This window comes from Callorhinus ursinus, unplaced genomic scaffold (assembly GCF_003265705.2).
Source record: "Callorhinus ursinus isolate GAN/ISIS: 27379988/994484 unplaced genomic scaffold, GSC_fseal_2.0 scaffold8, whole genome shotgun sequence".
In the NCBI taxonomy this organism is placed as follows: Eukaryota; Metazoa; Chordata; class Mammalia; order Carnivora; family Otariidae; genus Callorhinus; species Callorhinus ursinus.
Window position 1 is genome coordinate 60,959,508 of NW_027397070.1, and position 11,794 is coordinate 60,971,301.

Here is an 11,794-nt window from a genome sequence, read left to right on the forward strand (position 1 = left end):
ACCTGAGCCAAAGGCAGACACTCAATGACTGAGCCACCCAGGCGCCCCTAAATCTTCTTCTCTGATGGTCGGTCAGTCAGTTGGTAACAGTACGTAACCCAGTTGGTTTAGAGCAGTGACTCTCAACCTTTAACTTGAATCAGCATCACCTGGAGAGCTTATGCGCTCCCTGTCTTCCTGCTGAGTTTCTGATGAAGTAGGTCTGCACTGGGGCCCAAGAATCTGTTTCTCACAAGTTCTCCGGTGCCATGGGTGCCACTGACCTTGGGGCCATCCTTTGAGATGAGTTCTGCTGCTTAGAGGCAGGGTGATGGATGCCATCACCTTTCCACTTCTATGATAGAATCTTTTTTTGTTCTAGGTGTTTCTAACGGGGGAGGCTATGCCTTGGCCTGTGCACTGTACATCCTAAACTCATGTGAGGTCCACCAACGTTACCTAAGGAAGGCAGTTGGGCCCTCCAGAGTGCCCGGGGAACAGAACTGGACTCAGGCCCTTCCATCCATTGCCAAGGTAACACACCTAGCCAGCCGGCCACGCCTGTGTGAGGCCTGTTCCAGGCTATAAGCCAAGGGTTCCTGGCTATAAACTGAGGGTTCCTGGCTATAAACCAAGGGTTCCAGTCTATAAGCTGAGGGTTCCAGGCTATAAACCAAGGGTTCCTGGCTATAAACCGAGGGTTCCTGGCTATAAACGAGGGTTCCAGGCTATAAACCGAGGGTTCCAGGCTATAAACCGAGGGTTCCTGGCTATAAGCCGAGGGTTCCAGGCTATAAGCCGAGGGTTCCAGGCTATAAACCGAGGGTTCCAGGCTATAAACCGAGGGTTCCTGGCTATAAACCGAGGGTTCCAGGCTATAAGCTGAGGGTTCCTGGCTGTAAACTGAGGGTTCCTGGCTATAAACCAAGGGTTCCAGGCTATAAGCTGAGGGTTCCAGGCTATAAACCGAGGGCCAGCACCACACTGCTGCCTGTCAGCAGCCAGAAGCAGAGCCTGCCTCTGTAGAGGAGCAGAATTTGCCACCACACAATGTGGCTCTTTGGCATGTGAATTATTTTAGGCTGATTATTTTAAAAAAACAGAAGGACTCAATGACTCTGCCATCGCCTCTTTGGGCCTCAGTTCCCACGGCCCCACCCACTGACACTGATTCCAGACTCAAACCCACCTCCTCATCCCCTGCTCCTCCCAGAGCCCGGAGCACCTTCTGGCGGAATTGTCCAGAGTAATTTGGATCATGAGAAGTTGGCGCCAAAGCCCTGATTTTATGTCGAAATCCCAGGCCTGAAGTGACTTCCCCGGTGAGCTGCAGCTTCACCTGAGCTTCCCCTTCACCTGAGAGCAGGCGGGAGGCTGACAGGGCTGCAAAGCCTGAGAATCAGTGGAGGGAGCTGGGGTGTGCAGCCTGGAGGGGGGGAAGCTGGGGGTCCTGAGGCCTCACACCTGAATGGCGTCCTGGGGGAGGAGACAGACCACGCCCTCGGCCATCTGAGAGACAAAAGCTGGCTGAAGGGCAGAGGTCACAAGAGCAGGCTACGGTTCACCAATTCACTGAAAGGAAGAGCTTGCCTTCTGCAGAGCTGCCCAACGCTGCTGTGAGGAGGAAGCCTCTGACGAAGGCCCAGTCAGGGTTGGGGGAGGGGTTCCGTGCTAGGTCGGGCTGGGCCACTGACCCCACGACCACTCCTAACCAGTTCAGAACAGTCTCCTGCAACTTCCAGCCTCACTTTCCCAGTCTGGTCCCCCAGAGGTCTAGACTGCTAAACGCAAAACCAGGAACCGGGTCTTTTGTGTCTGCTTTTCCAGCAACCGGCAGAGGGAAACAGGGTGCTTGGTAAATTCTTGTAGAATGAATGAATAAATGAATGCACGGATAGATGGATGGACGCAGTGCCTTGTTAGGGCAGCAGTTCTCCAACTTCAGAATCACCTCGGGGGCATCTTAAACCACAGAGTTGCAAAGCCGACCCCAGGCTTCCTGACTCAGTTGGCCTGAGGTAGCCTGGACAAGCAGCATCTCTGACGCGTTCTGGCTGACCACACTGGGAGACCCTGGATTAGAGGCTTGGTCTGGGGAGATAGAAATGCAGTCTGAGGGCAGGAACGTTCCTGAGCGTTGAGCCTGGACATAGCAGCTTGGATGGGGGGAGTGGTTGTGATGAGTCCCCAGGCAGCCAGTGGCTGAGGCCCAGAGCCCCTCACTTTTGAGAAGCAGGTGCGTCTTCTGAGAAGCAGGTGCATCCAGAGCCCTGTCTCTCCCTCTGTTTCTCTGTCTCTTTCTTCCTCCTGCCACCCCGTTTCCCTCCAACACCTCTCTGGATTGATGTTGTGCCCACTTTACAGATGAGGGAGCTGGGATTCCGACAGGGGAGGTGGCTTGCCCAACACACCCAGCTAAGAGGTGGCGCTGGGACCAGAGCCTGGGTCTCTGACTCCATTCTCTGGGCTCTTTCCATGGCTCAGAAGTTTCCCGGTTCCTGGTAATGCCAGGGTGCCATGTGGGGTGGGGGGCACTAGAGCAGCTGAAGTGACATTTTCAGGGGAAATGGTCTGCCCCAGTGGGGCCCAGAGGGCCTTGGGTGCTTTCTTTGCATTTCCTGGATCTGAACTGGAAAAAAAGCCTCAGGGGGCTGCCTCACACATGATTCCTGATTCACACAGACACCAAAGAATGAACCCAGCCAGACAAATTCATACAACCCAAACACTTACCCTCCAGGGATGGAAAATTCTCCTTTCGGGTTTCCACACAGTCCTTCATAAATACATTAATAATGTATCACCCTTGTAAGGAAAATAAAAGGGAACATTTTCAAAGCAAAAGTATAAGCACATGTGTGTTGAGCCACTCCTCCGGGCCAGACCAGCTTTGCTCTGGGAGACAATGAGGGGTCAGACCCAGCCCCTGAGTAGGGAACTCGGGAATCCCTTGAGGGATGGAAGATGGAAGGAACTCGGGATCCCCTTCCATGGAAGATGGAAGGATGGAAGTGTGCAGGGCAAGCTGCTGTGGGGACAGAGAACAGGCCCTTAGCTCACTCCGAGGGCTCAAGAAAGGCTGCCTGGAGGAGAGGGTGCTGTGCTGGGCCTTGGAAGGTGAGTAGGCTCTAAGTAACCAGGTAAGAAAGGGTGGGAACGGCCTCCAGGCAGCAAGACCCACAAAGCAAAGGTGAAGGCACATGAAGAAATGCAGCGTGCAGGAGAAAGAACTGGAATCATCATACTAGGGCTCTGTAGGTCACTCCCTAGGCATCCCTGAGTCATGGAGAAGTGCTGGGCAGAGCTGTGGCCTGAGCGGATGGTGCAGCTTGATTGGCTAGGGGGCTGAGGAATGTTCCTCATCTCTGCTCTGCGAGTTGCTTGTAAGCGGGGCCTCCCGTATTCAGGGGTCTGATCTGATCTTGACTGTAGCAGGTGTGGGCACCATGCAGAGGATCCCAGGGAAGGCGGCCGCCACCATCTAGGGCACACCCTGCCTGCTCTGGGCTTTTGCTGTGCCCAAGAGTTCTGAGGGCATTCCTCGGACCTTGTCAGGGGCTACGAGCTGATTGACGACACCTTATAGGAGGGACTAAGGACGGACGGACGGATGGACGGACGGATAACACAGAGAGGCAGGAACATGGTTTCTTCCTGGGCTCCTGTTCTCTCCCAGCACTCCCATCCCACTCCACTTCTCTTTCTAGCTTTTAAGCACCGAGTTACGTAGAATAAAGACGTGCACAAACAGTAGATGAATTTTTACATATGTACACATCCATGCAGCCAGTGCCGAGGTCATGACACAGAACAGTTCTCACTTCCCAGAAGGCCGCTTTCTCCCGTCCCACTTCGAAGAGCGCCATCACCCTCCCATGAATATCAGCCTGCCAGGCTCCCCGTGTGAGCCCCGGTGACCACCCTCACACTCAGCCTCCAAGCCCAGAAGTCATCTGGGCCTCTTTCCCTGCTCACAATGCACTGGGCCCCAAACCCTGTTCCCTCTGTCTCACTTCAGGCCTCTGTCCCTCCTGTCATGCCGCACTGTCTCCGCTTGGCCTGGGTTCGTGGCCTCCAGGTGTTCTGCCTCCTGCTTAGTTCTCCTCTCTTTCTGTCACCTCCTCCACTTGGTGGGGTCTCTTGGAAGATGCTGTGGTGGTTCAGTGATTCCTGGAAATTTGCAGGCAGTCCCTGTTGGCGCAGCTGTTCCTCGTGGCTCTTCTAGAGGCTGAGTGCCAGCCCGTTCCTAAGCTGCTGACAGATCCCATGCACCCTGACACCCCAAGGTCCTCCCTGGGGCCCAGAAGGATGGGAATGGTGCCAGCAGGCAGTGTGCTGGGAGGAAACGCTCCCCCATCCCTACTCCCAGGTCCCAGAAGCGGCACTCCCCCATAAAGATAGGATATGACCCAATGGAGAGAGAAATGGAAGAATAAAACCCAAACAAAGGTCAGGAAATGGCATTCTGGGCTGGGCAGCCTCTGGGAAGGGGGCAGGTGGACAAAGAGATGCCAGGAAATGCCCTTTGGGTGCAGGCTCTGGGGCCAGCTGAGAATAGAGGCGGTTCCCATGTGACCTTTGCCAGCAAGTTTTCAGTGAGTGCTCCTCCTAGCCCCTGGCTTGGCTCATTCCTGCTCTTCGGTCACCTGTGGTCCTAGCTGCCCCTCCTCCAGAAAGTCTTCCCTGAGCCACTCTGATAAATGGGGTGGGGGATGCCCCTCCTCTGTGCCGCGCTCGCCACACGCCTGCCTGATCACTCATCTAGACCGTGAACCCCCCAGGGCAGGGGCTGCGTCCCACTCACCACTGTATCCCTGGTTCAGGGCCTGGCACGTAGCAGGTGCTCAAGGAAACTTTGATGGGGGGTGGGACGAATGAGCAGGTGCCCGGGGAGGAAGGGGAGAGCCCTTCTCAGACCCATCCTAACCTTCCTGTTGTAGAGTCCTTGGTCTCCTCCACCCATTCCCCCTCCTCTGCTGGTGGAGGAGGAGGAAGAGGAGGTGCAGGACTTCCAACCCTCGGGCACCATCCTCTCTCCTTGTGTCTTCACCTAAGACCCACCTTCCTCAGGGGGGGATCAGAACTTTTCAACCAGAGAGAGACGCGTAATGGGCAAGTGGACAAGTAGTTCTTTGGGACCTTACTTTTGAAGGGAAGAGAGGAAGAGAATCGAATCACTTTTTAAAAAAATCAGCAAGTATGTCCAAGGAGAAAAGCCCTGGGCTAGAGGCCAGGGGACCCAGTGCTGCCGATAATAACTTACCTCATTTCATGAGCACCTACTGTGTGCCAAGGACCACACTAGGTGCTTTATTTGCATTATCTAATTTAATCCTTACAAAAACCCACTCAGGAGACATTATTACTATTAGTATCATCAACATCCCCATTATACAGATGAGGACACTCAGGCACAGAGAGGTTAAAACACCTGCCAGGAAAGACCCACGTCAGATCTGTCTGATCCCAAACCCTGCCTGCTGGGCCCAGGATCAGGCTGCATTTTGTGCAGGGCTCTGCTCCCTCCAGAGCCTCCCGCATCCACACTGGAGGAGAGGACACCTGCAGCAGGAGATGGGACATGGCCCACGCTGGCAGATGACCGGAGCTGAGCAGGGGCCAGGTTGCAGGAAGTAGCCCACGCTGTGCCCGCAGAAGTGAATCTTTTGGGTTTTTTGAACGAGCATTAAATGCAGTTTTCCATCAAAACCACATTTAGTTACATGACCATAATTCCCCGAAGAAACACCCCAAACTGTTTGAAGTTGCTGCTTCTGAGGAGTGGGTTTGGGGCAGGCGGGGCATGACGTAGGCCACCTATTCTTCATGATGAGTCTCCCAGTGGCATTTGTATGGTTACGCGAAATTTTATTTTTAAGAAAGAGACCATGCCGAGTCAAACACTCTTCCTCCGCTTATAAATGTATGTATCTCTTTCTTTTTCCTCCCCCTCCATCCCTTCTGTCTCTGTCCTCATTTTTTTTCCAGGAAGAAAAGATGCTGGGCATCCTGGCGCGGCACAAAGTTCGGAGCGGAGTCTCGGGCGTCGTGGGCATGGAGGTGGACAGGCTGCCCTTCCACGGCACCCACGCCCAGATGATCCGGAAGCTGGTGGATGTCGCCACGGTGTGTGTGTGTGACTGTGCTTGTGGACCACATACCAGAGGGCCGTGCCTGGACCTCGGGAGGAGTTCCCCGAGGGCCCCCGGCTTCTTTCCACGACAGCTGTGCACATAAACACTGGCCCTGGGTGAGCCCCGCCCGGGACCCTGCAGGACCACTGCCTGGGACGGGGCCATGCGGATGATACAGACCAAGGAGAACGTTTCTTTGGGGTTTTTTCTTTTCTTCCTAAGTGCTTAGAGGCTTTGATTTCAACCCTCCTCCTCCTGGTTTCTTCGGGGCACCCACACGGTGAGAGTCGTCTGACCAACCGCGCATGGGGACACGCACAAAAATATTCCTTGCCAGGCAGACAGAAGAGCAGGCACGACCAGGGCCGTGAATAATCCTCCAGGCTAACTAAGAAATAGTAAAATGTACAAATATGTAGTGTCTATTTACGAAGCTCTGGGACTTTACCACCAGCACCAAAATATTTATACCTCTGAAATGCTTTCTTTTTCAAACAACGTTTTGTTTACGTGGGCCTTCAAACCTTACATTTATCACCATCACCTTCTGTCTGGCCCCGCCCCCTCTTCACTCCCACAGGTCCTGACACCCCCCACCCCTAGGAGCCTGACACTTCTCCCACTCCCTCCCCATATGCTCAGCCCCAGCCCAGAGCCGGAGGCTTTGGCCTCCCCATGTAGGAGGGCAGGCACACTCCTGGAGCTTGGGGGTGGGGGGTCTGGATGGTGTTGGGCTCAGGTGGCTTCTGGACAGGATCCTTCTGGACAACAGTAGTCAGCTCGCCCGCATCTCCTTCATGATCTTCCACGGCACATTTCCCAACAAAATTAGAAGCAGAGTCACTGACCAGATCCCATTACACCCCTGTATCGAACGAGGACGGTATCCTGTGCTACTTCACGGCTGAGTGATGGCTGACTCATCCAGATGGAAGAGACCGGCTTCCCAGCTGCAGCCCCAGATGCTTATTGGGACTGCTTCTGCTTCGTTTTATTTCCTTAAGCATGTCTACTTCAGTTCTTTAAGGGACATTAGTTGTAAAGCGTGGAGCACTTGCTACTCTAAATTGTCTGCTCAACAGTAGAAGTTAAAGCCGAAGTGCAGAGTAAGCAATCAGGGATTCACTACGCCTTGGCATGGCCAAGCCCCTGGCCGGAAGGCAGCCGGGGTGGGGACCGTCCAGACCTCCCCTTGTCATTGTGGCCGGAAGTCCCCACCTACAGGTCTGTGCTTCGGCTGGCATGGGCTCAGGGCTGATGTGCTCATTGTGATGAGCTCACGCTCCCTCCATCTGCAGCTCCTCACAGCTCACCGAGTCCCTCCCGGCCCCAAGCTTCATGGGCCGGGGATCCTCCAGTGACAGTTTTGGTCCCTGACTTGCGACTGCAGAGCTCCATGTCCTGCGGGGCCTCTGAGAGCACCCCCTGGTATTTTTGAAGTCTCGATGCCTAGGGGAGAGAAAACCTCATGTCGGTAAAGCTGCCATCACTCCTCTGATTCATATTTTGGGGGAAGACACTAATGGGCTTTGGGTTTTGCAATAGTAATAACAGAGTTCTGTTCTGGCGTGGAGCAGTTTAAGGCAGGACTGTGTAATAGGTTATCTGTACTGTGGCCAGAAGTTTATGGGGAGATGAAGTTGTTTGGGAAAGAGACCCGGGTGGAGACCAGAGAAGGCTGAGAGTGGGGGGGTCCTCACTCTGGAGTGAGGCACCCAAAGGCCCCTCTGCAGGGAGAAATGGTCAAAGGTGCAAGAGAGAGCCAGGAGTAGACCCCTTGGCAGGGTCCAGCCCAGGGACCACTGGAGCTCTGAGCTCCAGGATCCGGTTTTCTTGTGTTTCCATTCTGCAGTAGGATTCCTGGTCAAGCCTTCAGTCAAGTTTTGCTCAAGTTCGTCCTCGTCTCGGCTGTGTCCACGTCTGGGGTATCACGGTGAGCATGGCTTTGACCTGGAGAAGCCAGTTACAGCGGGACAAGAGTGTCCTATAGGGAATGGCGGGGCGGCCCAGGGGAAGAGATGGGCTGGGCCACCAGCAGGATGGATTTGTGGGGCAGGTGAACATCTCTGGGCATTTCCAGGAATGTTAGGAGGGCTCCTGGCAAGCTGGGTCTGAGGTGCTCTTTGGGTGTTCAAGGGCAGCCTGGAGATGTTGGGCACACCAAAGAGCACAAGCCCTGTAGACCCTGCAGGAGGTGGGACTCAAAGGCAAGCCAGCCAGCTAATGGGGTCAGGGCTCCTTAACCTCCCCCCCCCCCGCTGTCCTCTGGTCAAAGGCCATCCCATTGCTCATCTGGGCAAGACATTCCTCTGAATTCATTTCCTGCCCCTCTTTGAGCAGGCCCTGCTGACGGCCAGCCCCAATCCTGGAATGACTTATCCTGGTTAGTAGCAAATTGGTGTCACTAGCGGTATTTGTTCAGAAACTGGACCATCGTTTGGGGGGGAGGGGATATAGCTGGGATAATTCAATGGAGAAAAAATTGGATATCATGACCTCTATGGTACATTCCAGCACTGCTATCTAATGTCTAATCTAGCACTGTCCTGATAGTTGTTGAATTAAAGCAGATGGAATTGAAATCCTACCATTTCTCTTGGTCATTGGGTACCATTGTGACCTCAGGGTAACTGCCATCAAAGGCCATTGTCTTGCTAGATGAGTTCCAGGCACGGAGGCTATGGGATCACCAGCTTCAAGAAGCAGGTTTTTCAGAAAAGCACTGAACCAAGCAGACCACCTTCTGGCTCCCTTGGTTATACCATTCAGAGGAAAGCAGCAGATGGGGATGTATTCTGTGCTGGCAATTTCTCCCACTCTTGTCTGGCCAACCCACAGACCAGTGTATATAAACAGGAAGATGAGCCCTCATCTTGCTAAGCAATACTGGTGAGTAAGAAAGGAATCTAGGGGCGCCTGGGTGACTCAGTCGTTAAGCGTCTGCCTTCGGCTCAGGTCACAATCCCAGGGTCCTGGGATCGAGCCCCGCATCGGGCTCCCTGCTCAGCGGGGAGCCTGCTTCTCCCTCTCCCACTCCCCCTGCTTGTGTTCCCTCTCTTGCTGTGTCTCCGTCAAATAAATAAAATCTTAAAAAAAAAAAAAAAGAAAAAGAAAAAAAAAGAAAGGAATCTAATGACTCTGTCATCTTCTGTCCAAACCAGATGGGCCTTTTCCTCCATCCATTCTCTCAGGAGAGAAAGGAGTCTTAATCCTCAATGATGTCTTCACTTAGTCTGTTTGGAAGAAGGATCAATTCTTGCAGAATTCTTCAGGACTCCAGGAATCTGACCCAGAGAAGGATTAAGTAACCAAAACCAAATCTACGTTTTTAAAATTATGCAGTTGATCTTGAGCAATAAACATGTAGCCTGTCACTGTCGAGAAGATGCTAAAACCTAAAAGGGCTGGCCAACAAATGTAAGCCTCCCCAAAGAAAGCCCAAGCAGTGAGGAGAGCCCCAAGAGATGACTCCAAGAGGTCTTTCTACTTTGGCAATCTTCGATAGTGAGGAGGGTGGTCGGTCTGATCAAGCCTTTCCTCACTGTGGGGAACAGACCCTGGAGGGTAGAAGGGATCATGTGTCCAAGGACAGAGTGATATTCTCCAAATCACAGGGCTGGACTCTGTCCTCAAAAGGGAGGGGGCCAAATTAAGTCCCAGAGTGGATTTGCAACAATGTGCCTAAGAGTTGAAGATACTTTATGAATCTCCAGAGGAGGGAGAGAAGACCCAACTTCACTTGAAGGCTCCATCCTTTTTGGTCACTGCTGGGTGACCAAGGGCAAATACCCTCATTTCTCTGAGCTTTCTCTAAGAAAGCCAATCCTGACTCTGCTGGGTATTTCAAGAGCCCTCTAGATCCCCCTGGTGTTGAAAGATCCTCCTTCCCCATAAGGACAGCAGCACACTCCAGCTGCGGCTGGCTACTTTGCTTTATTTGCAGACTCAAGTTTGCTATATAAATCCATTGCCCAGTCCAACACACACATACTTGGCATAAAAGAGAAGACAATACAAAAATACAACTCTTGATAGTAAAAGGAACCGCCCCCAGCTCATCCCAGTCCATCCCAGCGGAAATGCCCATGTTTAAGGTCAAAATAGGGGGAAATTTGGGGTGAGGAGGCATGGAGGCCTCAACCAGTGCCATCGCCCCAGTAAGATTCTGGGCTGGGACTGGGTAGACTCTTCTTGGCAGTGTGGCCATTTCTGCCACCTTCAGATCCGGTCACTTCCTCCTTCAGAAAGGGGAAGAGAGGCACCCCCAGGTTATGGGAGGCCCTCCACAAGGAGCTAGAGTAGGGCTACCCAGTCAAAGCCAAAGCCACTTCCAACCTGGGGTATCTGCCTCTGGGTACCCCTGATTGGAGGGTAAGAGATTCAGGATAAATCTGCCTCTTAGAGAAGGACGGGAGGAGAGGGGAAGAGAAATTGAAGATATTCTCCTTGGCCCTCCTTTTAGCAGATTCCAGAAATGTTCTGTGGATGCCAGCTTGTATCTCCTCATCCCTGGTCCCTCTCAAGGCTTGAGTCCTCCTAGCCCCTTGGGTGTGGGGAGCTTGAATCCAGAACTCTGAGGGAAGTCAGAGCTGGCCCCAGCCCACTGACCAGGAAATCTGAAGGGCTAGCATTTCCGCAAAGGTGGCCAGATCCTCGGAGCAGCAAGAAGTTCTTCTGGTCCTTGGTTGTGTTCACCAGGGTGGAGGCTCAACATGGTTGGGCACAAAGTTGTAGGAGGGATGAGAACCATACCAAGCCTTCTGGGACAGAAGATGATGGCAGAGAGATGGCTGCCAGTACGCTGGGCTACCTGCGGCCCCTGGGGCCCACTATCACTCTCCAGGTGGAGACGCGGGACATCTGGCAAAGGAGCAGTGCTGCAGAACAAAGGGGCGGGACGAGCCCAGGGGCCCCCTCCTCTCCTTGTCCTAGGGGCTATTGAAACCGTTGTGGAGTTTAACCCCAGGCCTTTGGGCTGAGAGATGCTAGAGAAGGTGTCTCTGTTTTGCTTTGTTGTATCTGAGAACACGGAGAGCATGTCATGCTCCTGAGACTGCTAGACACTCCACAGGGTGTGTGGCAGGGGACGGTACGGGGGGGGCGGGGCGGGAAACACCACCAGCACTCACATAACCCCAGCCTCAGTGTCTTGGCACAGAGCTCTCATGGAGACCCTGGCATTTTAACGCACGCACACACACGCGCTCACACACAAGCCCCGGCTTCCGTGCCCGGTGCTTCTGGGCAGATGGAAACAGAAAACTAACTAGGAGGACTCTGTGTGTTGGGAACTCTGTCCTGACACGGAGCTTTCAGTACCGCCTGTTTGAAAGGACACAGACATGGCCCCAGGGAGCCCCGGGGAACCCTGGGGTTTGTCTTCTATCAGTCCCGGGGCTGGGGGAATCCGCTCAACTCTCCCTCTGAACGTGAGACATGCCTGGAGCTGGGGTCTCTCCTCCTGTCACTCCCTTCACTGTCCCCCACCATGCACCCCCGGCGCCCAAAAGCCTCCCCACCTCCCTTCTCCCTGACCGACCTCCTCCTGGCAGGTCCTCTTCCCACAAACGGGTGGGTCCTGAGCGATAATGATGACAACACAGCTTCATGTGTCATGTCCCCAGGAGGCACTGGTGCATTTGGAGAGGTGTCATCCGTGACAATGGCACTGGAAGGTCCTG

At 53.7% G+C, this 11,794-nt stretch overlaps 1 protein-coding gene and 1 long non-coding RNA gene across 2 annotated transcripts in view; both read left to right on the forward strand.

Annotated features, from left to right (window-relative positions):
- The window catches only part of DGLUCY (D-glutamate cyclase), a 41,347-nt gene extending 33,338 nt beyond the window's left edge, over positions 1 to 8,009 (forward strand). Inside the window, 3 exon segments of the mRNA XM_025869186.2 lie at positions 362 to 513; positions 5,968 to 7,587; positions 7,966 to 8,009. Coding sequence (XP_025724971.1) covers positions 362 to 513; positions 5,968 to 6,216 — 401 coding nt within the window. The 3' untranslated portion in view covers positions 6,217 to 7,587; positions 7,966 to 8,009.
- Positions 8,010 to 8,788: 779 nt separating this feature from the next.
- On the forward strand, positions 8,789 to 9,487 carry LOC112821853 (uncharacterized). The gene is made up of 2 exons (XR_003207564.2): positions 8,789 to 9,002; positions 9,275 to 9,487. It is a non-coding gene; the product is annotated as an uncharacterized lncRNA (long non-coding RNA).
- The last annotated feature ends 2,307 nt before the right edge of the window (positions 9,488 to 11,794 follow it).